At 28.8% G+C, this 26,425-nt stretch overlaps 1 protein-coding gene across 8 annotated transcripts in view; it reads left to right on the top strand.

Moving 5' to 3' along the window:
* mub (poly(rC)-binding protein mub) overlaps positions 1–26,425 on the top strand; it is a 189,472-nt gene that overhangs the window by 121,253 nt on the left and 41,794 nt on the right. For 5 of the 8 annotated variants that reach the window (XM_065504826.1, XM_065504821.1, XM_065504823.1 and 2 more), the window contains exon 3: positions 9,157–10,171. In XM_065504826.1, the coding sequence (XP_065360898.1) occupies positions 10,088–10,171 (84 nt within the window). In that variant the 5' untranslated portion in view covers positions 9,157–10,087. Of the gene's footprint in view, positions 1–9,014; positions 10,172–26,425 lie in introns of those variants that run through there. The other 3 variants (XM_065504828.1, XM_065504827.1, XM_065504822.1) reach the window with 2 other exon arrangements.

The following is a 26,425-nucleotide window of genomic DNA, read 5'->3' as shown; positions in this document are numbered from 1 at the left end:
ATATATAGTCAATATCTGTCCATATTTATAACATTCATTGAAACCGACAACAATGAAACTGATAATGTTGTTGTTATTATTGATATTTGTTGTACATTTATATTTACAAAATGTGTCTTTCTATGTGTCAAACATTTATTCATTCATTTAACTATAGAATTGTAGCAGTAGTTGTAAGTATTTGCATGTATTTTGAGGGCTTTTGTAGACCCCGTCTGTCCAAAGTTTTCGTTTGTCTTTCGTCTTGTTTTCTCTTTTTTTTATTTTTCATTCCTTTTACTCAATTCTATATGGTGTATCATTTTTTCAAACCTTTCTTCTATGATTTTCATTTTTTGTTATTTTGTTGCACCAATAGTATTATATTTCATCCCACATCAGAGTTTTTTTTCATTGTTATTTTAGTTATAAATTCAAACACATATGCAAAAAAGAGCTGTCTTATTAAGGAAAAAGCAAACGACATTGTAGTACATACTTAAGTCCATACATATGTATATGTTTGTCAGTAGATGCATGTTTTTAATTAAATGTCATTGTATCTATTGGCTGTAAAAGGAAAGCGGTATAAATCTATATACCTACATATGTACGAGTATTAGTTCCCTATACTAGTTTCCCTATTTCTATATAGCAATTGTCAATGTAATTCAGGACTTGTCAAAGAGAAATGAAAGAACTAAGAAAAATCCCGACATTATCTATAGTAATTGTTATTTTGTTGATTTATAGTCATATTTATATTGATGATATTTTACACAGACAAATATTAAGCACTATTATTTGGGTTGTGCTTTAAATCAATTATTTTGCACATAGACACATTATAGAGTTCAAAACTACACTGTGAATCACTTAAGTTATCGTATTTTTGAACTTTAAACGTATATACCCTGCAAGTAATGCTGGTGGTATGAAGTAGTCATTGAAAAGTAAGTTGTTCGGTAATTGCAAATCATTAACAAGTTCATGCTGATTAGCCTTTCAACCGAATATCGTAGGATTACACTTATAAACTCCATTTTCTAGCTATTAATTTTGTATTAAATTGAGAACGAATTGTTTGTTTTATTTTTATACCCTCACCATGAGTGGCAAGGGTATATATAAGTTTGTCATTCCGTTTGTAATTTCTACATTTTTCATTTGCGACCCCACAAAGTATATACAGTGGTGGCCACGAATTTAAGACAAAAATTGTTTGCTAAATTCCACTTGATTGTCAATTATTTTTTCAAATATTTCCACAAATATGTATGCATGAGGACTGTTTTAACACACAAGTGTGTTTTATTCGACTGTGACAATTCATACATATTCATCATGAACACATAAAATTTTTCTACAACTTGACCAAAACATTTTTTTTTTAAATAAACATATTTTCTCACATTTATATCATTATATTTTTATTATTATAAAATATTCGGACTAAATTTCGTATTTTTAGTTCCATTAGTTTCGCTCATATCATGTTATTAACAGCGGATGTTCGCTGAGGTGGGTCAACGTATTTCCACATATCTTTGTCCATATATGTTTTACCGATTTTTCCAAACATTTTTCAGAAACTAGAAACATTAATAATAAATTTCATACCCTCAGAGGTCCTTTTATTTTGGCTCTATCGCAATTAAAATTCAGTTGATGAAAAAAATTCAAGTATTTGTCTTAAATTGGTGGCCACCACTGTATATTCTGAATCGTTATAGATAGCGGAGTCGATATAGCCATGTCCGTCTGTCCGTCTGTGTGTTGAGATCAACTTTCTGAAGCCCCCAAATAACTTACATACACGAATATATCTCCGAAATTCTTCCGGCTCGGTTTTATTTAAAATCGAGAAAATCGGTCCACAAATGGCTGAGATATAAGGAAAAAACCAGGACAACCTCGATTTTTGACCTATATATAAGACCATAGTAAGTTGGACCTACAATGGGTCAAAATCGGAAAAAAAAATAGTTTAACCCGATTTTTTTTTCACCAAAATAAATAAAATTAAAAAAAATTATTAAATTAAAAAAAAAAAAATTAAAAAACAATTTAGAAAAAACAACTGAAAAAAATTAAATTTTGTTTACCTAAAAATTTTTATTTTAAAGTATATTTTGGTGAAGGGTATATAAAATTCGGCACAGCCGAATATAGCTCTCTTACTTGTTTTTAATAAAATTCTTAATCTTTCTTTATTAAGCTTTATAAAAACAATATCTAGTGCCTATATTCAAAACCCTCTATATTTGATTTGCACGAAAATGAATTTTTGATGGTAAAATATTCAGCAAAACAGCCCTCATCTAGGCAATCATTTATCAAAGTAGCGAATGCCGATTTTGAATAGAATTACCATGAACATATTTTACATTTAGTTTGCTTAAAAAAGTGTGTACTTTTTCAAACTCCAAAAAACTTAAAAAAAGCAAAAAAAAAAACAGTTTTTCTATAACTTTTCGTTTAATATTGTTTATTGTTATTTTTTTATCTAATGTTCTTAATTAATAATCTTAAATAAATCACGTTAAAAACTGACAGATTGCATAAATGATGTCAAAATAATTTAATTTTATTAAAATGCAAAATCCTCCATCTTATCATTTTCATGCATAACATTGAACATTTTGAGAAGAAAAACCCTCTATATCATAAAGTCCACAATAATGCTAAAATGTTGCACTAAATGTTGCAACCAATTATATGTGAGATTCAGTAGTTGCTTTAAAAAATAACTCAAGTAATACGCAAAAAAAAAACAGTTTTTTCTCACTCCTGAAAATTTGTGTTTTTTATATGGTTTTGAATATAGGCTCTCGATATGTTTGACTTCAGGTTAACATTGGACATGGGACTTGGACTTGTTTCCAAGTAAAAAAAAACTAAGCTGACGTTGACCCTAATATACTTTTTCAGCTCGCTTCTAAAATACCAGTTACCGCTAAAATGCCTTTAAAAACCTTACCTTCATATCGGAACCCTTTACAAAATAATTAAGAACATATTTGGCCATCTAAAATTGGTTACTATATTCTGATATCGACTATGCAATTTCAGAATTTTTGCAATAAAATTGAATTTTACATAAAAATAGGCTTTTTTGGATGGTCCTGTTTCTCTCGGTATCAACAATTTACAAATTTGTTTTCATTTATAATATTTATGGTAAATTTAGCTTTTCAAAAAAAGTATAAATTCCGAATACATCTTCTTAAATTTTTTTAGATAACTTAAAAAAAAAAGTACTTTTTTCCCAAAATGTAGCGAAAAATCGCCATTTTTTTAATTCAAATGCATATAACTTTGAACTTAAACTTCTCTTTTTTTGTTTGAAATATACATTTATTGTTAGTCCAATAAAAGAAAAATGGAGAAAATCTGGAAATATTTGAACCCGCTGTTAACAAAAAACTAGAGTAGGGTGGGCAAAAATGTTGAAAATTTAATTTTCATATGCGAATATCTCCTAAGTTATAAGAGATAATTGATAATAATTGATTTTTTGTAGTGCTCAATGGAGATTCTTATGTGTAAATTCTTTGAATCGAAACACAGCCAAAGAAATATGATCGTTTTAAAAACTGAACAGACCCAAGATGCCCATGCGGTCAACATTCAAAACTTAAACTTCTTTGAGCATGCCAAATTTCATTCAAATCGGACTAAAGCTGGAGGTCCACACCAAAGAATAACAAGTGGTCCAACTCTTTGACAACAGTACCTAACTATATACATGTGTTAGTAAAAAAGTACCTAACTCTAAACATGTGAGAGTAACAAAATTACACATGTGTTGGTAACTTTTAAATTTTCTACAGGAAACAGAGTTTTATAAATATGTTCTAAATTTGAATTTGTATGAATTTTCAATACCAAAAATTGTAACTCTGTCCTATAGTTTAAATTCTACAATAACAAAAAACAAGTAAGAGAGCTATATTCGGCTGTGCCGAATCTTATATACCCTTCACCAAATTATACTTAAAAATATTTTTTTTTTAAACAAAGTCAAAAATTTTTTTTTTTAATTTTTTTTTAAATTTCTTTAATTAATTTTTTTGGAAAAAGAATTTATGAAAAAAAAATTCGGGTTAAAAAATATTTTTTTCCGATTTTGACCCATTGTATGTCCAACTTACTATGGTCTTATATACGTCGTTGCAAAAGTCTTTGAAGTATCTATCATTAGATATCCATATTGTCTATATTAATGACTTAGTAATCCAGATATAGGTCAAAAATCGAGGTTGTCCTAGTTTTTTCCTTATATCTCAGCCATTTGTGGACCGATTTTCTCGATTTTAATTAGCGACCGAGCCGGAAGAATTTCGGAGATATTGATGTATGAATCGTGTATGTAAGTTATTTGGGGGCTTCGGAAAATTTCAACACACAGACGGACATGGCTATATCGATTCCGCTATCTATAACGATCCAGAATATATATACTTTATGGGGTCGCAAATGAAAAATGTGGAAATTACAAACGGGATGACAAACTTATATATACCCTTGCCACTCATGGTGAAGGGTATAATTACATGTCAGAATTTCCAAAAATATTTTTTTCTTGATTTGTGCAAAATAGAAACTTCTTAACAATTAATGCGTTATTTTATCAAAAATTAAAAGTTAAAATTTCAAGACATTTTATTTGTTTACATTTCTCTGAGCTCACACGGTAACCGTATATGTGATAAAGTAATTTGAAAAAATTGAGAGTTGGACTCGTCAAAGCGTTGCGTGCCTTTCATATTGCATTCTACGCTTCAAGTTACATAAACAAATTAAAACAAAAGGACTTGTCAAAATCAGCTGTTATGTACGAGCGCCGCTTGTGATGCTTACAAAAGTAGAAAGTAGATCTACTTTTCGCGTTCTATGCATCAAGGCATCCTACGCTTTTGTGCGTGAAACTTACACCAAATAAATACATTAATTCTACTTTTTTGACAGCCGCGTAGAATGCGAAAACGCGTAGAACGCGTGGTGTGGACCTCCAGCTTAAGGGTTTCATTTTTTTTATACCACTGAGTGTCGTTTAAGTTTCAAGAAACGCACTTTATTCAACCAATTTTCATTTTTTCACGTTCTAAGTTGATCCTGAGGCACCAACATATTTTTTTCTTATTTTATTGAAATAAATATCGATTAATAAATCAGCCATTTTCATAACGATATTTACAAATCTGTTTATGTTTAAAATGTAAAAATAATATCTTTCAAATAAAATAAATAATTTTAAGATTAGTTTCAACATAAAATATCTTTGACGTTTTGATGATGTAAGAATACCGTTATTTCACTAAACGAAGTGATTGATCTATGGTACTCGATACTCTATGAACTCCAACAAATATTTCTGCATATTTTTTTCGTTCACTTTTGTATCACTATGTTATTTTTAAATCCCATATATTCTACAGCACTGTTGTATGCAAGTATATTCATGCAAATAAATAAAACACAATTTACTTGCGATTATCCCGATATAGAACCGATCTACCCAATTTGTGTTATATATTAAAGAATATCAAGCGCATAAAACATTCGTTTGCTTTAGTTTGCAAAAGAGTTATTTATAAATTAAAAAAAAAACAAACTCTAAACAAATTTAAAAAGGAATTTCAGTTGCCAGAATAATATATTTTGTCGCCTTAATTTTTTTTATTTTATTTATTTAAAAGAAAATTTACATGTTTTAAAAATAAAACTTGTTACACACAAAAATGGGATTATTCTAAATTTATCCTCATCAATAGCTAAACTACTACCACATAGATAGACATACATTTAGCCGTGCACAAATCTGGGCAAATTAAATTAAAGTAAAATAATGTAAAGTAAAGTAAAGTAAAGCAAAGCAAAGTAAAATAAAATCAAACGTAAATACTTAAAATTTAAAATTCGTCTAGATTCCTTGCCTTTTACGCATAAATCTTACAGGAGACACACACAGATCCACATTTTATGGTGAATAAATCGTCAACGGATTTTAATGTTTCTATATATTTATGTATGTATGTTATTGTCTGTGTCTTATTTTTTATGTACAAGTATCTAAGTGTTCTATTTAAAAATAGATAAAAACTCTGGGAAATTACAGTTGTTCGTTGTAACAATTACATTAAATTATGGACAGATACGCAAAATGTGCAAAATAAACGTAAATATCGAGGCAGCACCACACATAAACTCTTACATTGAGTGATATTAATTCCTTTGATTTGCTTGAATAGAAAATATATTTATAAACATGTCTTTAAACTGAATGTATTGTAAATTCCCAAGTAATCCTTATTCTAGACAAAGAAAATAGTATATCCATTAGGGTGGTCCTTATATTGACCTTTTTCAATGGTTGATGCTATCATAGTCTAAAATTAAGCTCCATCATCTGATGAAATTTTACATGAGCAAAGAAGAATTGTTTTTGGGAAAAAAAGTACTTTTTTTCTTTTTAAGTTATTTAAAAAAATGTCTAAGAAGATGTAAAAGGAATTTATATTTTCTGAAAAGCTAACATTACGTAAAATATTTTAATTGAAAAAAAAAATTTCAAAATGTTTGGTCCGAGGGGTCCAGGTCCATCCAAATAACGCCTATTTTTTATTTAAAATTTAAATTTAACGCAAAAATTCTTAAATCGCATAGTCGATATAAAAATACAGTAACCAACTTTAGATGGTCACATATGTTCTTAATTATTTTGTAAAGGGTTCCGATATCCCCGCCCCTGGTATGGATATTAGAGCCAAAAAACTAAAAAAAAATCCCATTTAGGGATTTTTCAACACTTTTTTTGGGAATTGCGGGATTCCTGATTATAAATTTAAAAATTGGTTGTTATTTTTTCATTTTCAATAGAAAAATCTATATAACTGTAAAATTTCATTAAAAAATAATTTCAATTTGAAAAATTTGTATCTTTGCAAACAATCAATAAAAACCTTATTTGTCATATTTTTCAAAAAAGTCACCCTTATCGTGGTTGGCGTAAACGTCTTACGCCTACGACAGTTTCGTGCTTGATTAAAGATAAAATTCAAACTGTTTCTTTAATCTATAACGAAACTGTCGTAGGCGTAAGACGTGAGTATTCCATGAATTTTTTAATTCTCAAAAGTTTTATATATTTTTGAAAAATAGCCAAAATCCCCTATTAATTGATATTGTTTAATTAGAAAACTGAAGAATTTCGACTATGTTAAATCTATAAAACATGCGTAGTCCGAGAAATTTTTGAATATAATAGAATGAAAATTGTAACTTTTAGAAGAAAAGTTATGAAGAAATTCCCGACATTTCCCGAAAATTACCAAAAAAAATATTCCCGGAAATTTTTTCCCGCGTAGGAACCCTAGTAGATAGACTAAACCTCTAGAAGTTACAGATTTATTTCCATCAATTTTTATATCCTTCACCTTCGTGAGAAGGGTATATATAAGGATCCAGAATATATATACTATAAATTATATATATTCTGGATCCTTATAGATAGCGGATTCGATTAAGCCATGCCCGTCTGTCTGTTGAAATCAATTTTCTGAAGACCCCAGATATCTTCGGGAACCAAATGTTCAATAATTCTGTCAGACATGCTTTCGAGAAGTTTGCTATTTAAAATCAGCAAAATCGGTCCACAAATGGCTGAGATATGAGGTAAAAACCAGGCCAACCTCGATTTTTTACCTATTTTTGACCTATATCTGGATTATTAAGTCATTAATATAGACAATATGGATGTCTAATGATAGATATTTCAAAGACCTTTGTAAGTTGGACATACAATGGGTCAAAATCGGAAAAAATATTTTTTAACCCGAATTCTTTTTTTCACCAAAAAAAATTTAAAAAAAAAAATTTTATTTAAATTTAAAAAAATTAAAATAACAATTCGAAATTTTTTTTTCCAAAAAATTAAAAAAAAATAAATTTTGTTTACCTAAAAATATTTAAAATTTGTATTTTGAAGTATAATTTGGTGAAGGGTATATAAGATTCGGCACAGCCGAATATAGCTCTCTTACTTGTTTTTCTATACCACTGTGCGTTGTCCCATTTTTCTCAAATTTTCTGCATTTGGATGACAGAGATCAATTTTAGACATTAATTTTTGTAAAAAAGCTCTAATGTATAAAATTCTGAACAAATTATGTTAAACTTTAATAATCTTTTTGACTCTAAAAATTAACCAATTTGTTGAAATACTTTCCTACCCGAGTCCTTGGCTTAAGTCTTCAATCATTTTTCATTACGTTGAAACACAAGAGTATTGCATTTATAATAACTTTATAAAGAAAATTGAAAAATTAAAAATAAATGTTGTAATATGTATTAGATAAAAATCAATCCTTTTTGTACCAACATTGTTATACTTAAGTTTAGACTTATGCATAGATACAATTTATTTGAAAATTAAATACATTCATTACGCCTTTTGAGAGACAATTAGAAAAATATGTGTAAATACAAAATGTATTCTTAAACACACACACATTATTTAATTCCCAAAAAACTTGGCGCACGTTCAAAGTTTTGTAAATTTTACATAAACAACTTTTCGTTAAATTAAAAAAAGATAAATTCGAAACAAATTTAAATTAGACAAAATACAAAATAACCAAAAAAAAATAAGAATAATTACGAAAAAAAAGAAGAAATCACAAGAGAGGACACAAAAAAGCAAACATAGACAACAAATGTTGACTGCCGGAAGCTTTGTTGTGTTGCTTCTATTAGTTACATGCCGCCATTAGTTGCATTGCACTTCGACTTTAATCGATTGACAAAAATATATCTTAACGAAAAAGACTAAAAATTAACACAAACCATTAGTTAAATTCAGGCAAATGCATCACAATTACATCAAGCAAAATACATGCTAATTTTTTAGGCAAACAAACAACGAAATTAATTTAACAAAACCAACCAACAAAAAGAAAAAAGAATCAAAATTATAATAATTTATCAAATGTTGTATTGTATAGGTATGTAGGTATGTACGAGTATTTAAAATAATAAATATTTTACGTATGATTGTGCACGAGTTTGTGTTTAACGTTTTAGCCTCTAATGACAAAGACAAAAAGTACGTCTACGACGCCATAATTAATTGTAATTAATTATAATTATTTTATTTGTATTTTCATCTCTTTACAGCAATTAATGTCTACATAATTTGTACCCCGTTTGTAAGAGAAAAAAACTAAAACATCTTAAACAGAAGACATCGCCAAGGCTGCTGCTTTATTATTCAGTCATTACAGCTCTACTAATTGTTGTTTAACGCCAAAAAGAAAGAAAAAAAAAACTGAAAAAATACAAAAGAATTTTCTAATCTAAAGCATAAAAATAATTTTATTTTTTGACCAAAAATTGCCAGAGTCTCAAGAACATCTTATTGTTTCGCAAACAAATTACAAAAACTTGTCAAAAGGCTAAAGAATTTACCAAGGAACCACGATATTTGAAAACTATCATCCATCTATCACCATCTATCTAACAGACATACATAGACACATCCAAGCATATTATTGTTTTTGTGTAAATGTATTTTTTCACTTGGTTTTAAATCCAAAAGATAATTATTAACTCTCTCGTATTATTTTTTGTATTTTATAAATAAAAAATAAACAACACAATCAACCAAATTTAAAATAAAGAAAACAGAGCATACATTTCAACAAATTTCAATAAAGAAAATAATAAAAAAAAACCAAGAGGAGCTTAAATGAAACGATAAAAGACACCACCAATTAATTTATATAATTGTTACCAAATTTATTTGTTTCTTATTGGACACAACAAAATACAAAACAAATCCAGAGGAGCAAACAACCAGGAGCATAAAATAACAGCAACAAACAACAATTTTATTGTTATAAATAAATTAAATAAATAAATAATTAAAAAACATACGTAGTATATTTATATAGAAAATATATATATACAAACAAATAAACAACAAAAATTTAAACATTTTAAATAACAAAGTTATTTATTTATAAATTCAAATTTAAATTAAAAAAAAACAACCAACCAACCCAGCCCAGCCCAGCCCCCCAAATAAACACACACATACACAGTTAAAATGGAGGACAATAACACAAGTACGCAAACTAAACATGATGATCCATCGGTTACATTAACAATAAGGCTGATTATGCAAGGAAAGGTAAGACGCACTCCACCCTCCTCCCTATAAATATGTAAATTTTATAGGTATCTAATTTACATCATTAAACTAAAAAACATTATTTTGTTGTTAAAATACAAATGTATTCATCCTTGGAAATGAATTATTACATTTTGGAATTTATCTTAAAATTATAATTATGTATAAAAGCAGTGAAAATATTTTAAAGTTAAGCTATTTAAAATGTCCTTCTTAAATTAAATACGCTCTTAATAATTTAGTTTTTTGTAAGGGATTTTTTATCAAATCTTTCATACTCAGGGATTTTTTAAATGCAATGAATTTAAAAAGATATTGCTGTATAAATTTTAATATGAATCCTTTTAACGATATCAAGCAAACTGTTTTGAATGTTAATTTTTTTTTTTTAAAAGACCACGATTTTAGTCTTTGGACAAACTGAAATTGTTTATAATTTAATGCTTTAATGCTCTAAATTTTAGACCATGTTTGAATTTTTAATTTTTGAATTTAATTTTTTTAAGTGTTCTACACCATACAATGGCGGTCTATTATTGTTCAATGTGTTTTTTATACCCTCCACCACCATAAGTGGTGAATGAGGGTATATATAAGTTTGTCATTCCGTGTGTACCATTGAGAAATATTCATCTGAGACCCAACAAAGTATATATATTATTGATCCTTATGAAATTCTAAGTCGATTGGGCCATGTCCGTCTGTGTAAAACACGCTCACGTCCAAAATACGCAAACAAACTTAGTAGAGTAGAGTTTATTATTGTCCTAAGCAGTTTGGTATTGAAAATCAGCAAAATCGGTACAGTGGAACCAAAGTTATGAATGAAAATGTGGGACAACCTAAAAAAAATTGATAATTTTCACATATTTTTGGACATTTTTTGTAAATATATTGCAGCTAATATCATAAAATTTTGCACTCGTCACTTTTATGATAAAAGAAGTAACTCTGGTGAAAATTATAAGAATCGGTCCATGATTTCTCCTAGCCCCCATACAAATTTCTTCCCGAAATATGGTTCTATGGTCTATAAATGCCTACAGAATAGGAATATCCACATGAAATTCAGCAAAAATAAGTTTCGTGGTAAAAGAAATTATATTACAAAATTTTTCGTGGCCCATATTTGGCCATAGCCCCCATATAAAGTACACTTCCGAAAATCTCTTAAATAAGCATAAATGTCTTATGAATATCGCTATCAAGTTGAAATTCGACATGAATAATCCCCATATATACCAAAATCGCTGTACCTAATTCTATGAAGATCGGCCTATAATTGGTTATAGCTCCCATATTAGGACCACTTCCGAAAAACAAAATAACCAACATAAATATCTAAAAAATATCAATATCAAAACAAAATTTCACACACATCCATAGTTTATATTTAGAAATCATACTACTGGATTTTGTGAATATCGGTCCACATTTGAGCATAGCTCCCATATAAGATCCACTTCGAAAAATCAGTTAAGTACTCATAAATCTCTTATAAATACATTTATCATGTTAAAATTCGACAAAAATTATACTCATATATATAGATATCACTGTACCAAATTTTATGCAGATTGGCCGATAATTGGTCATAGCTCCCCTATAAGGCCCATTTCCGAAAAAAGATATTAACCTTAAAAAGTATTAAAAACATATCGATATCAAAATGAAATTACGCACAGATCCAGTAATTTGAATCCAGTAATCATACTTTTGGATTTTGTGAATATCGGTCCATATTTAACCATAGCTCCCATATAAGGTACACTCCCGAAAATCACTAATATCCTCATAAATTTCTTACAAATATAGTTATCAGATTGAAATTCAAAACAAATTTATTCAATATATACAAAAATCGATGTACCAAATTTTATGATGATAGGCCCATAATTGGTCATAACCTCCATATAAGAACTACTTCAGGAAAACACATTACCCTGCACAAATATCCATAAAAATCTACACTCAACCAAAATTTTACACCGATCAGTAATTTGTATCCAAGAATCGTACTGCAAGATTTTTTTAAATATAGGTGCATAATTCGGCATAGCTCCCACATAAGGTCCACTCTTGTTAATAGCGTTGTTTATATGAAATTCTACAAAAATAGCCCTTAAATACTTAGGACCATAATAGGTCATAGCATCCATATATTAAACCAAAATAGTACACAGATCAGTAATTTGTATTCGAAAATCATAATACTGGATTTTGTGAATATTGGTCCATAATTGGCCACAGCTCTCATATAAATACATAAAAATCACGTAAAAATATTTTATGACAATCGAATCATAATAGGTCATAGCTCCCGCATAAGTCCCACAACCAAATATTTTGAAATTTGTCTAAATATATGTGTATACCCTTTTTTATACTCTGTTTCTTCACTGGAGGTTAAAAGGGAAAAATGTTGATCCAAACGTATTAACTAATTATTAAAGGCCGTATTCATAAACGAATTTTAAATTTAAACAATGTTTTAAATTCAAATTTTGTATGGAAATTCTGCTTTATAACATTGTTTAAATTTAAATTGTTAAATTTCATTTCATGAGGTCCAGACTTAAACTCGACAACACTTCCCCTTTCCGCATGTGAAATTTCATTAAAATCGGACTTTTCCCTCTTTTTTTTCTCATACCACTGTGCGGCACTTTGACACTCAGATATTGTAGATCGTTTAACCCAGTTCCAACAAACTGTTTACGGTTACATATGTAAGAAAATAATAATTTACACGAAGATTTAGAAAAATTAAATTTAGACGACAATTTCTCAATTAAAAGACAATAATTAACTGTGTCAAACGTTCTAATAGGAATTTCAGTTATAAATTGCTGAATTAGATACAATTTTTTGTACATTTGAAATAAAATATCTTCTGCGTAAACCAGTCTTTCTAACAATTGTTATATTATTTCACCTTTTATACCATCATATTTAGGTGGAGGGTATTTAAGATTCGGCACGGCCGAATATAGTACTGTTACTTGTTTTTAAATAAGTTTTAATTTTAAAATGAAGTTTTTTGTCAGCACTGTGGTTCCAAATCAAAATCAAGGTGGACAAAATTATAAAAATTGGTATCTTCAGAATTTGGAAAAACGAATTTTTTCGGAAGCTGACAATCTGCTCTCCTCCAATACAAATGGGTTTTTCAATTGGACATTTCGTTTTCTCAACACAATCGCCAGAAGTTCAAAAATTTGGAATCATATTTTCTTTAATTTTTTTTAATATTTTACTTCTTTACTAAATTAGATATATCTCAATTGTTTTACCATATAAAAATTCATGCTTCAAAACATAGATAAACATTGATATAGGCTTTTATTAGGTGTATATCTTATATTTATGGGCATCTCCATTTTCCTGTTATAGTCCTTTAAACTTTTGTCTCAAATAACTGATATTTTTTCTAAGAATATTATATAGCTTGCCAAAAAAAAGACCGTCGAAGCCCGTACAATGACTATATACATCATTTACAGAAACTTCTGGGGAATGTCTTTGTAAAAAAATTATAGCCGCCAGCACCCGCCGAAATACTTTTTTTTTAATTTTTACGGAATGGAATTTTTAGAAATATTTCTTTATTTATTATTGATTTTTATATGTCTAGACCCTACTGTAGCATGAAAAAAGTTTATATTGATTTTTTAAACATTTTTTTGGAATCGGAGACACCAATTCTATATAAAAAGAGCGCCAAATAATTTTGTCCACCTAGATTTTGATTTGGAACCACAGTGACACGCATAGAAAAAACATGGTTGTGGTAACCAAAACTAAGTGCAACATATTATGATCAGATTTATGCTTGTAGTCCAAAACATATTATGATCATTATTAGTATCATTAAATATCATAATATGTTCTGAAATAATCAAATTATGATACAAATCATTATGATTGATTGGCCCAAAGTAATCATATTTATATTAAAATTCATTTTTAGAAATACAAAATTTAATTTTAATAAGTTTTAGTTTTAATGTACTAAATTCCCAATTAAAATATTATTGATAAATTCACTGAAATTTATTGTTATTCGCTCTAGGAAAATTAAAGATAATAATACAAATAAAACTATAGAGCGAATGGGAATTACAGACACTCAAAATTTACTTGTAAAAATAAAACTGCTTAGATACACACCAACACTCACAACGCATATAGAAACTTAACATTTAATGATTGTACATAATAATAATATGTTTACATATTTATCATTATTTAGTTGCCCGAATACCATATTCATGTTTATAATTGCGATGAAAATATAAACGTGGACAGTAACTAAAATATGGTTGGAATTAAATTACAACAACAATTAAATATTTACGACAACAATATATTGTTACAAAGAACATAGTATAGTTGTCGTAACCTTGTCGAAACATTTTTTTTTTTTTTAGTGTAGACTAGACGATAATGTGCTGGACTGTCAATCTGAGGGCTGCGAGATCAATTTCAACCCGATGCTCTGGGTCCGTTTTGTAGTTGTTTAAAAAAAATTTCATCTTTAGATTAGGTTCCTTAGGCAGTCACTCTTAACGCAGCTATCAAAACTGATCGCATTGTAAACGAATTAATCAGATTATATGATTAATGAATAGATGTAGGAAAAAATGTCTTGAATATATGGTATATGTTGAAAGTTCATATTTATACCATACATTACCATAGTTTGGTGGGAGGGTATATTGGCTTAGTGCTGATGTTTGTAACGTGCAAAAATATTGTCCCCAACACCGACCTTAAAGTATACCAATCTGCTCAGGATCACTTTCTGAGTCGATTAAGCGATGTCCGTCCATATAAACCTTGTAACCAAACTGCAGTTTGCAATTTCAAAGACATTTCGACAATTTGGTACAAGCTTTTCTATTGCCCCAAGGACGAAGCCTATTGAATTTGGTTAGAATCGGTCCATTATTTCTCTTAACCCCCATACGATTGCCCTATCTGAAAATAGTTAAGTTCTCATTCAAATTCAGCAGAAATATTTAGTTGATCGGTCCATAATTAGTCATAGCTCCCATATAAGACCCACTTCCAAAAAACACTTTAACTAGCATAAAAATCAAGACAATTTAATATTTTCTCAGTCATGTTATTTTGTTTAAATCAAAATGATTGACCAATCGAATCTGTTAACCTTAATTCAAAAGAACTCTTAAAGTAATTTAAAAATACATCTTAACAACATTAAAATTTTCTTCAGCTTTCTTTCATTCTTTTCAATTTTACTATTTAATAAAATTCTTCAAGTAGAAAGGACGTTTTTAATGAACGTTAATTCGAAAACTATACAAAATAAAACGAACGTCAATTTTGTAATGGAATGAATGGTGGAGATTTAACATTTATTACAGCATTTATGTCTGAATAATGTCAGTTTACTTCTGGCAAGTATTTTTTTTATGTTAAATTAACCATTTGTGAATTTTCAGTTTAAATTTATTTGTTCACTTAAAAAGAAAACTATGTATATATTTAACATTAAATATTCTATGTTTGTAAAGTTATGAAAACTCATGATTCTGTACAATTTACATCAATTTACATTTTGTTGTTGAATAAAAATAAAATATGTCTGAAACAAAATCTGCTAAAAATAACTTTGAAAAGTTCAAAGAAAATTTGCATGAAAGAGAAAAATACAATTAAATACATATTTAACTATTTATTTAAATACTTTAAACAACTTTTTTAGAATTAAAAATAAAAATAAATTTTACTTTTATTGCATCTTAAAAACGGTCAACAGTGTTGCCAGATTAGCTTTTTTGGGCTTAATTTAAAATTCTTTTTTTGTTTTTTTTTTCAATAACTCAGGGATGTTTCCAATTTTCCAAAAAGAAAATGTACCAATTTTTACACTATTTCGCATTTTACATGTTGTTTCCAGAAAAAATTGTTAAAGTAGACAAATTAAAATTTTCTAATTTCGAGTAAATAACTTTAAATTAATATTTTTAAAGAACATGGAAAAAGTTTTGAAGCTTTTTTTTCAAATAAAAAGAAAAGTTCTATTTTAAAATAAAGTCGACTTTAACAAAAATTAACTTTTCTTTCATAGTTCTGGTGGAAATGTACATAAAAGTTCAAAAATTTTTATGGTACGAAATTTAAATATGAAATTTAATAATGTTCAACTTTGTGTACTTAAATCGACCTTAAGGCTTTTGTAGTTAGGCTGAATATGTCATCGGTCCGTATTTCTTTTAGAAGGAGGTAGTCCATGGTCAACGGCGAGCGCTATAAGTCGATGATTACCAACTTCTTTTGGCCTAAATTGGATGATATTGACACGATGTGTAGATTCAAAATGAAGGCGCTACGTGCCACACAGCTCATGCAACATTTAACATTCTGTACGAGCGATTTGAGGGCATATTCATCTCACTTGGACCCCGTTAGATTTTTTCTTAAGTCGCAGGTCTATGTGAATAAGCCAGCGGCTCTCAAAGCCAACATAACCCATGCCATCGGTTTAGCCTGATTTATGTGTCAGAGTAAGGTAAAATTGAACATTTCAGATGCGCGTTATTCAAAAACGATAATTGTGAAATATAATGAAAATCTAATAAACAAGATTTCAACATTTCTCTAAGAACGAATTGATTGTCCCAATTATCTTTTCCAGCTCTGTGCGTAAAAAAACGAGACAAGACTCATACAAAACTGTTGGAGTCTTGGTGCATTAGTCACACTAATCGAACTAAACAAATTTACATAAGTAGTTGTAAATGCAAATCAAAATACAAAGAAAATAAATAAATACGAAATTGCATACGTATATATGTTCAGTGTGGTACTAAAAGACAACAAAGTGGGTACTCTTTTGAAGAATACGACCACCTACCCATTCCCCTACTTCCCCACTAGCCGCACCTTTACCATCAACTGCACTTTTTAAATTTTATTTTCATTTAGATATTAATGATATTTTTACCCTAAGATTTTTTGAGTTAATGCCAAAAAGTACAAAATTTCTATTTAATTTCTAATCGAAAATCTCGTCAACATATAAATTGACAACGGGGTTTGTTCGATAAATGTAAAGTTATGTTGATGAAGTTTATTTATTGTAAATATTAAATAAATTTAGACATTATTTGATAGAATATCAGACATGTAATACAAACAAAATTAAGGCATGTCGCGAAATTCTACTGACGAACTTTTATAAAAATGGCGGCTTTGGCAGAAGTGTAGTTTTAAAACGTAAGGCGGATTGGAAAATCCTTAATTTTTCTTAAAAAAATAAGAAAATTTTTGAAAAAGAAGTAGTACTTATTTGAGAAAAGCTTAAAGGAGGCGGAAAACCCGAAATGGAAGACAAAAAATAATAATGAATGGTGTATAATCAACTACGAAACGTTCATTTTACATGCTAATGGATATGGTTCGGAAGATATTAGTACACAAGAGACTTTGAAAATGTATTTTGTCTTTCAAAAAGTATTATTTTTTTATAATTTTTCAGATGTTGAATAATAAAATAATAACTTCATTACAATACTAATTTCAGTTTAAAAAAAAGTTTTTTGTCACAAGACGATCATGGCGTCGTTGAGTCAATCTGTTACCCAACTAATATGTGACACAGTGTTTTCGATATTCGCATATCCGTTCATGTCTTTTCTTTCGTTTTCGTTTAATTTCGCCATATTGAAATAAAGGATGTAATCCAGAACTGTCAAATCATTTCAAACAAATTATTTGAAATTGTTCATCAGTGTCTTGGCCTGATTTTTTTCTACTGAATTTTTCCAAATTTCCTTTTGCAATCGTTCAAAATTACCTGAATGACATATGGGCAATTCCAAGAGAATTACAACTACTACTGAAAAAACAAAAACCCTTATAGATAGATAGAAGACAAAACTTAAGTATTACTATATGAAAGTATTTAGAGCTTATTACAACTCTGTTTGTTTTTTTTTTTTTGCTATTATCAAATTATTTATTGAAACCGAATATATATTTTCTATTAATTTTTTTAGTTTTTGTATGCATATATTTTCAGAATATATATTGTTTTACTATAAGAGAAAAATCTGTCACGTACGGTATGTCACGTACGATATTAAATTTTATTGATTATAAAATGATCCAAAGATTGTTTTTATTTAAATATGAAGGAAAAATATTTCGTTTAGTGTAAGAAATTAAAAGAAAACGCCTCTCACGATTCCAACATTTTCGCATATTTCTACATGTACCTCAAAATTATTATGTCACGTAAGATATACCCTTATTTCGCTCGATATTTTGGACAACAATGTTTCGAAAGTTCGTATTATATTTTTAAAATAAAATACTCTCTGAAAGGAACATAAAGACCAAATTATTTTTAAGATACTCTTATTTTTGCAAAATCTATTCCACCTCTTGCCATAAAATATCTTTGGGAAGTTGCCATAAACTTTCGTGTAACCACATGGATTTTACATTTTAGCGGTAAGATGTTTGTTTTTTGGGCTTTGATTTTTACCGCTTTTAGAGCCTGTTGTCGAAGAAAATTCAAGTCAATCGGCTCATATGTGCAATCTATGACACAGGTTTAATTAATTGAAATGTCGGTATCCATTTTTTATGTAATTTGTGTTCCAATTTTATTTCACATTTGTTTGCAAGACAAAAATTGTGAGTTTACACGGTTGTTAGAAATTTAGGATAGTCTAGTCAATTACACCCAAACCGCTAAACCTATCGATTGCTTCAGAATGTTATGGTCTCTTACATCCTTTTACGGAGAAATAAGGAAATATGCCATTTTTCATAGCCATTTCGTATACAAAATTATTGAATCAGTCAGAAAAATGGAATAAATTTCGATCCTTTCAATAATAAATATGTACTAAGAAGATCTGTTAGTTTGCAATTTAAATAAAGTACTCTTATGTTGCTGGATCTTAAAAATAAAGAAAACATGTTAAAATTTATAAAATTTGCTAATAACTTCAGAAACCTAAAAAGCAACCTACGTAAATTTTAGCTATTCAGTTCAGACTGTTTGTGTGTCCGTTCCTATCTATGTATTTATATGTATTTAGTTGCTTAGAATTCAAAAAATAAGTTTTGTGGTGGCATCGTTATTCTGAACGTTTGTTGTAAAAGCATTTTACGTTATTTTGCCAATTTTTACGCTTCATGTAATAATATGGTTGCATTTTTGTTCATATAGTGGATTGCAATTGGTGGTGGTGTACTTCTGCTAGTGCAGATAATGATGCAGTGTAACGTAGTGCAGGGCAACGGCATTATCTCACCTCGCGACAATATTGCAATGCAACAGAGAAGAGCCACAATGACAAAATCTTTTTGCAACAAATATTGCCGTACGTCACAACTTGTCACCCCCCGCTCGTAACAGCATCATCGTTATTTGTAGCTGGTATTCACCATTTTGCTAACGCATTTGCTCGCTCGCTCACCTTTAGCAGAATTCAGTGGGGATTTTAATTTAGAAAAAAGGCATTTGTTTTTGTTGAGTTATTGCCGCAAATCCACCTGTCGATGTACATTAAGATAAATATTGCAACAACAAAACGTGAATACAAAAAAAAAGAACAGCTACAACTATGTACATTCGTACTCATAATACAAGAAACACAACATTATTTTAACAAACAATTTTTGACTTTAATTAAATTTTGATGAGGAGACTAATAAATTTTACCATATTACAAGCAACCAACCAGACCAACATCCACATTAGCCCTGCCCTTCAAAATAATAAATTGGCTTTTGCTGTACCACTTTGTTAATTATTATCATAAGATCGATCATGTTCTTCAGATACGTTTTTTTGTATCTTTAGTGATCGTAAGAAATAATTTTGGTATTTACTCAATATTTCTGAACGGGTTCGCAAGTTTTCTGATTTTTTTTGATTTTTCGGAAGAGGTTTAGAGGTCGCTCAAGTCATAGCTCCCATACAAAGCCCACTTCCGAAAATCATTTTAACGAGCACAAATCTCTAAAAAATGTTGGTACATTTTAAAAGAAAACTGTAGAAAATTGTTGTCCCTACATTATTAAGAATTAATTGAGCTTTCAAACTGCATTGTTAGTTTTTTTAATTTTTATAAAAATTTTAAAAGTTATAAAGCATTATTTACAAAATTTATGGAAAAATTTCGAAAAATTGTAATGTAGAGTACCTTAATGAGCCAATTAATTACAAAAACTAAAAATGTTTGCACAGTTTCTCTGAGCATGGACATTTTTATTTTAAACTGTGTCCTCAAAAGTATTGAAAATCGTGGGTCTTGACAAACCCGATTTTTGGCAAAAACTCGATTTGAGCGACCTCTCAACCACTTCCAAAAAATCTCAAAAATACTCTACCCTATAAGCTTTCAAATTATGCTTGAGCACCCATGAATATAAGAAAAAAAACTTTTTTTGGGACACACTAATGTATATGTTTATCATTCCGTTTTTAATTTCTACAGTATTCATTTGCGAAATATATATATGTTCAATATATGTATCAGATATACCTTGCAGAATTTTGGTTAGAAAAAATCGGCCCAAAAAGGGCCAAGTAATGAGCAAAAAATCACGACTACCTAAATTTCTCATATCTCGGAAAATAATGAAATTTTTTACAAAATTTTTTTTTAATATTAACATCCTTTTTGACGCCATACAAACGGGCCGTCCTAATATACATGCATACGAACATCGCTGACTGTATATGTGTTTTCTTTGTTTCAATGTGTATGTTTGTGGACCCAAAAAATCAGTTGTCATCTTGTTATTACAAATTAGTACAAATATTTAAATTTAATTAATATTAAGATTTCTTAATTTTTTTGTTTTTGTTGTAACATGAAAATATTTCAATATTTAACAAAATATTTCAATTTGTTTATAGTTTTTAATGCGCATAAATAAATAAATAATTCGGTGTAATAATAATTTTCAAAGAATGTATTATCAAAAAACCAAAGCTGGCTACCGATTCAAAACGGTTATAAGTTAACGACGTTAATTTCGATTAATTCGGTAATGATATTGTATTTTAAAGGTTGGTCGTCTTATTTCAATTTGTTATTATAACTCCGAAACTACTGAGCCGTCTTATTTCGTCTTATTTCGGTAACGATATTTTAATGGTAACGGTAATTTCATCCTTAATAAAATTTACAAATATTTAAAATAAGGTAACAAAGGTGAAACAAACTATAATTCAATTATAGAAAATAAAGTTATGTTTTTTAATAACTAAAAGTATTTATAGAATAACGATAACGGTATTTCGGTAAAGACAGCTAACCCTAGTCAAAAAATAATAATCATGTAGGGCAACAAGAGATGATTATTAAAAAAGTTGGAAATATTTATTTATTTTTAATTTCTAGTAGTTTTTATGTCCTGCACCACCGTATTATGTTTTTATTCTAAAATAATAGTCTCAATACTACCTTAAAGTGTAGCAGAATTGATCTGAACGTCCATGTCTATATCCATTTGAAATTGGTTAGATTTAAGCCATGTTTTCTCCTAGACCTAATACACAGGCAACAAAATCGACAAAATTTTGGAGGCTTTTTAAACCACTACACAGTTTTGATGTATTGTGGTTCCAGTAATACAAAAATGGTAAAATTTTTAAATTCTATGGATCGATTTTTTAAAAAAATTTTTTTTTTAAAATTGTGAATTTTTTAAATGTTTCTCCACATAATTTATGATAACTCAAAAACGGTTAGTCCGATATTATTAAAGTAAACTTAAAAAAAGTTCAAATTTACATAACCTTTAATCCGGTTATATATATTGCATTTTAATCGGCTCAGTAGTTTCGGAGTTATAATAACAATTTGAAGCAAAAATATATTTTTTACGTGAAAATAGCAAATTTTTGTGTTTAAAAAAACTCATGAAAAATCGAAAACGGCAGAAATTGTTCAGGTTTATTACTTTATCGCAAAGAAAAAGCACGGGGAAAATGTATCCAACTTTCAATCAATCAAAAGAAGAACAACTACTCAATTTTATGTATATCAAACAAAAAAGTTAAATTTTGTGAAAATGAGCACATAATTGTGAATAAATTCGAAAATAATCCATCGATTTTAATGTCTTTTTGTGCCTATTACATGTGGCTTTGCGATAAAGCAATAAATCTAAACCGTTCTAGATTTTTCATTTTTTTAAAGCAAAAAATTTGGATATTTTTACATAAAAAATATATTTTTTGCTTCAATTTGTTATTCAGCCCAATTATGAATAAAAAATTCTCCGGCAGTTTGTTCCCCGGGAGTTTTTTCCCATTGAATTTGAATAGGAAGAATTGGAAAAGGGAAAAAACTTCCGGGGAATTTTTATTCATAATTGGGCTGATTATAAATCCGAAATTGCTGAGCCGATTAACACGCAATATATATGTGAAAATGTATACATAGCACGTGGAAAATGTTTCCAACAGCCTTTTTTGCTGTTGACCTGATTCGAATGCTCTCTCGAAATTGTAACATTGCGATCACAAATTTTAGTCTCAGTAAGAGTGCACTTTTTAAATTTAGTGTCATTTTGAAACAGAAACTTAGACGGTTATGGACAGTATGTCTCATGCAATCCATGAGAAACAATTGCACCCACAACGAGCAACTGTCTGGTGCGGATTTTGGTCAGGCGTGATTTGGCCTTACTTTTTTGAATATTAGGCCGAAATTGCAGTGACTGTAAACGACATTCGTTGCAAGAACATGATAACGTAGTTCTTGTGATTTCAACTGGATGGCATGGATTTGGACGACATGTAAGATCCGCCAAGGTCATGCGATTTAACGCCGTACGATTTTTTTCTTTGGAGTTTTGTAAAATCTCGTGTTTATGCGAATAAAGCAGACACAATTCCTGTGCTGAAATCCGAGATCCTGTCATGGACAATTTCATGAAAAGACGGATATTGTATTAAATACTTAATCGTATTTTTTGAGAAAGTTGTGATTTACACAACTATCTCAAAAATACGTGTTTTAATTTTAAAACGAAAAAGTGCATTCTTACTGAGACACTCTTTACATAAATATTAATGCGAAAATTTATAAGGATTGGTCCATAACAATATTTTAAAATCACTTTAAAAAGCATAAATCATTTACTGATAAATAAAATTCAGCAAGAATACATTTTCTTCAACCACACTACCAAATTTTGAGAATTCACTCATAAAAATTGAGATACTATTTAGCATAAATAAGTTTTGAACATTAGGAAATCGCAATAGCTAATTTTATTAGGACCCGACCATATTTGAACATAAGTCCCTTATAAGGTTTACTCTAGATCATTTTAAATATGGAACATGGATTAAAATAAATCAAAATTATGCTCTTTCTTTCTCTGTTGTAATATTAAATTGTGACAATCGTGTTGTTAACATGCAAATGAACGATCAAGTTCTGCCCCTGGGGGCTATGAGTGTCGACCACTGCTTTAAAGGGTATGGATCTTGTATATATGCTTACAGTGACATCACAAACAAAAAGCATATTACCTTAGTTTCCATATGAAACCCACTCCTGAAAATCACTTCGAATAGCATGAATTGTGTACAGATCTTGGTATCTACTTCCAATTCAATATATAAACAGAAATAACCAAATTTTGTTAGGTTAATAACTAAAAGCGCCAAATAATACAAATAATTTAGACTCTGCTAACATCTACAACAATCCACTTGGACCTTAGCAACAATTTATACGAAATTGAGACAAATTTTAAAAATTAAACAAATTACACAAATCTACTACTACTACTACCATTCCTCGTGTCATGAAAATTTAATTAAACTAATGTCGACAATAACAACACCTTTGTGTGAATTTTACTGGCAGAACAAGAAGGCATCATTGAATGATACTAAAGTGAAGTCAAAAGTTCAACGAGAAGAAAAACAATTACATCTTCAATTGAAGTGCAATTTTCATTTATTTTGTCTTACAATTTTCGTTAAAAAAACTCAAACTTGTACCCGACAGAAGCTAATTAACAAAACTATGCGAATAATTCAATTTTCATATAATTAACAAGAATGTAAAGATGAGAGAAGATGCAAAGAAAACAGCATTAAATTGGATCACTGCACCACTAGAAGTAAATGTTGTGAAGTGTTGTGAAGGAGAAGAGCATGATGACGAAACATTTAATGTAAATTGTATTGTATCCGATTATACATATTATTCCTGTCTGTGTTAAGCGAAGACGAAACAGTTTTACGGGTTGGAAAATTTACATTTTGTATAATTTGAAGGTCTGGAGATTTTTCGCTAATCCTAAGATATGTATGTATGCTGTTGATTTGAAATTGTGAGAAATATTTCACATATTAAGGGAATTAATTTAATTACGAAAGATAAAGGTTAACTGTATTTCGATGTTTTAAAATATCATGTGCAATTTTATGCACAGGAGTACATACAGTTGCTCGCAGTTAAAATGGCCCACCTTGGAATCTTTTGAAATTTTGACATTTTATTTTTAAAATCTCAACAATATTAATGGAATAATTAATAAATTTCAATATAAATATGTATTACAATTTCAAAATTAGAATCAATCTAGACATTTTTTTGTAATTATTTGAACTTTTTGTTTTATGATCAGGACAACCAAAAATATGCAATATCATATTTTTTGCCTTGAGTCGTATAAACATATGAGTTAGTTATTTATCCGTTTCAGATAATTTTAAGAATTTTGTCATCGATTTGTTAGTGCATATTTTGTTCTTTACTGCATATTTTTCGATTTATAGCATATTTTTGTATATTTAACTAATAACTGCATATTTTCTTTTTTTTCATTATTTTGTTTTCTTAATATAATATTATTGTTTGCATTATAATTTTTCATTTCTATATTTTAGTATTTTGTTAAGGTCCAATGATAATTGACCTAAGCTACTTAAAGCATCTCTAATCGACTTATCTTCATTGAATTTTCGTTTACTTAATGCATCTTAATTTCCATATATTTGAATTAAATTAAAAATAAAAGGACTGAGATCGAAAAATTATTAACATATATGCCAATAAAAATTAAACCACTAAACTTACAGTTTTGATTTTTTATTTGACTGAAATTACTGTTACAATTTACAAAAAAAAAATGTTTAGTTCTGATCACTAGTGATGAAATTTTGAATCTATTTCGGAAACCCTTCCATTATGGTTTTTATAGTGCTTTCTGTTGCTTTTGTTTGAACAGGTTGTCCATCTCCGTTTAAAATCTACCACATTCTCTTTTAACAAGCCTTAGCTACAGTCTTAGCTCTCCACTGGCCTTAGCTACAGACAGTTTGGAGGATTTGCCTCTCTTGGTACAAATACCACATTATTGTTCTTTTACCACTCAAGACCTTTCTTACCATAGTGACAGGATACCAAATCAGTCCAAAAATAAGTGGACACATTAAGCATTTTTATGAATGGAAGGAAGTAATTTTTTGCAAACATTACTTGATGCAAATTTCGGTATTTATTAAACCCTTTGTAACAAATGTTTGGCTTATTTTGCCGCAACTAGATATTGCTTGCCATACTAAGAACTTTTTGGAAAAATTGTCTGCTTTTGGATCCTAAGCTTTTCTACAACATTCTCTCGAGCATCAACAATATAAAAATATTGACCCGGAACATGCGAAAATTTTCCATACGTACGTTTCGTCATTCATTATGCAGCAGGTATTTTTTTTTATAAAATTTGACTTCAATTTCCGTGCTCTGTCTTTGGCCTCTAAATTTTTAGCAGAGTTCCTGTCAGGAACTTTTTGAACATTGTATGTTTTTAAACCTGCATTGGCTTTAACTTTTCGTACCAAATAGTCCGAGTACTGAACTAACCGGACTGCTTTTCTATCGGAAGTTTTGAGAGCTCTTTTGAAAATGCTTTCTATTTATTTGCTTTAGAAATATCATGTGGAACATTCCTTCTACCTAAACCAGATTTTCTATCAACGGACAAGTTCGGACTTGAGTTAAAAGTTTTAATGAAAAACTTGTGTTAAAAATTTTTCGGCACTCTCAAATATGAAAAATATATTAAATAGTAAAAAATACGTAAAAAATTAAAAGAAATTTAAAAATTGTATGCCAACTTCTTAAAATTAAATTTATTAAATTTTTTAACCAAATTTTGGAAACATTAAAAAAACATAAGGTTGCCTGAGGCAATTATGGTTTGCCATTAACAGTTTACCACTAATGAAAC

The sequence above is a fragment of the Calliphora vicina genome, chromosome 3 (genome assembly GCF_958450345.1).
Source record: "Calliphora vicina chromosome 3, idCalVici1.1, whole genome shotgun sequence".
Taxonomy (NCBI): domain Eukaryota; kingdom Metazoa; phylum Arthropoda; class Insecta; order Diptera; family Calliphoridae; genus Calliphora; species Calliphora vicina.
This window is presented reverse-complemented; position numbering and strand designations above follow the sequence as displayed.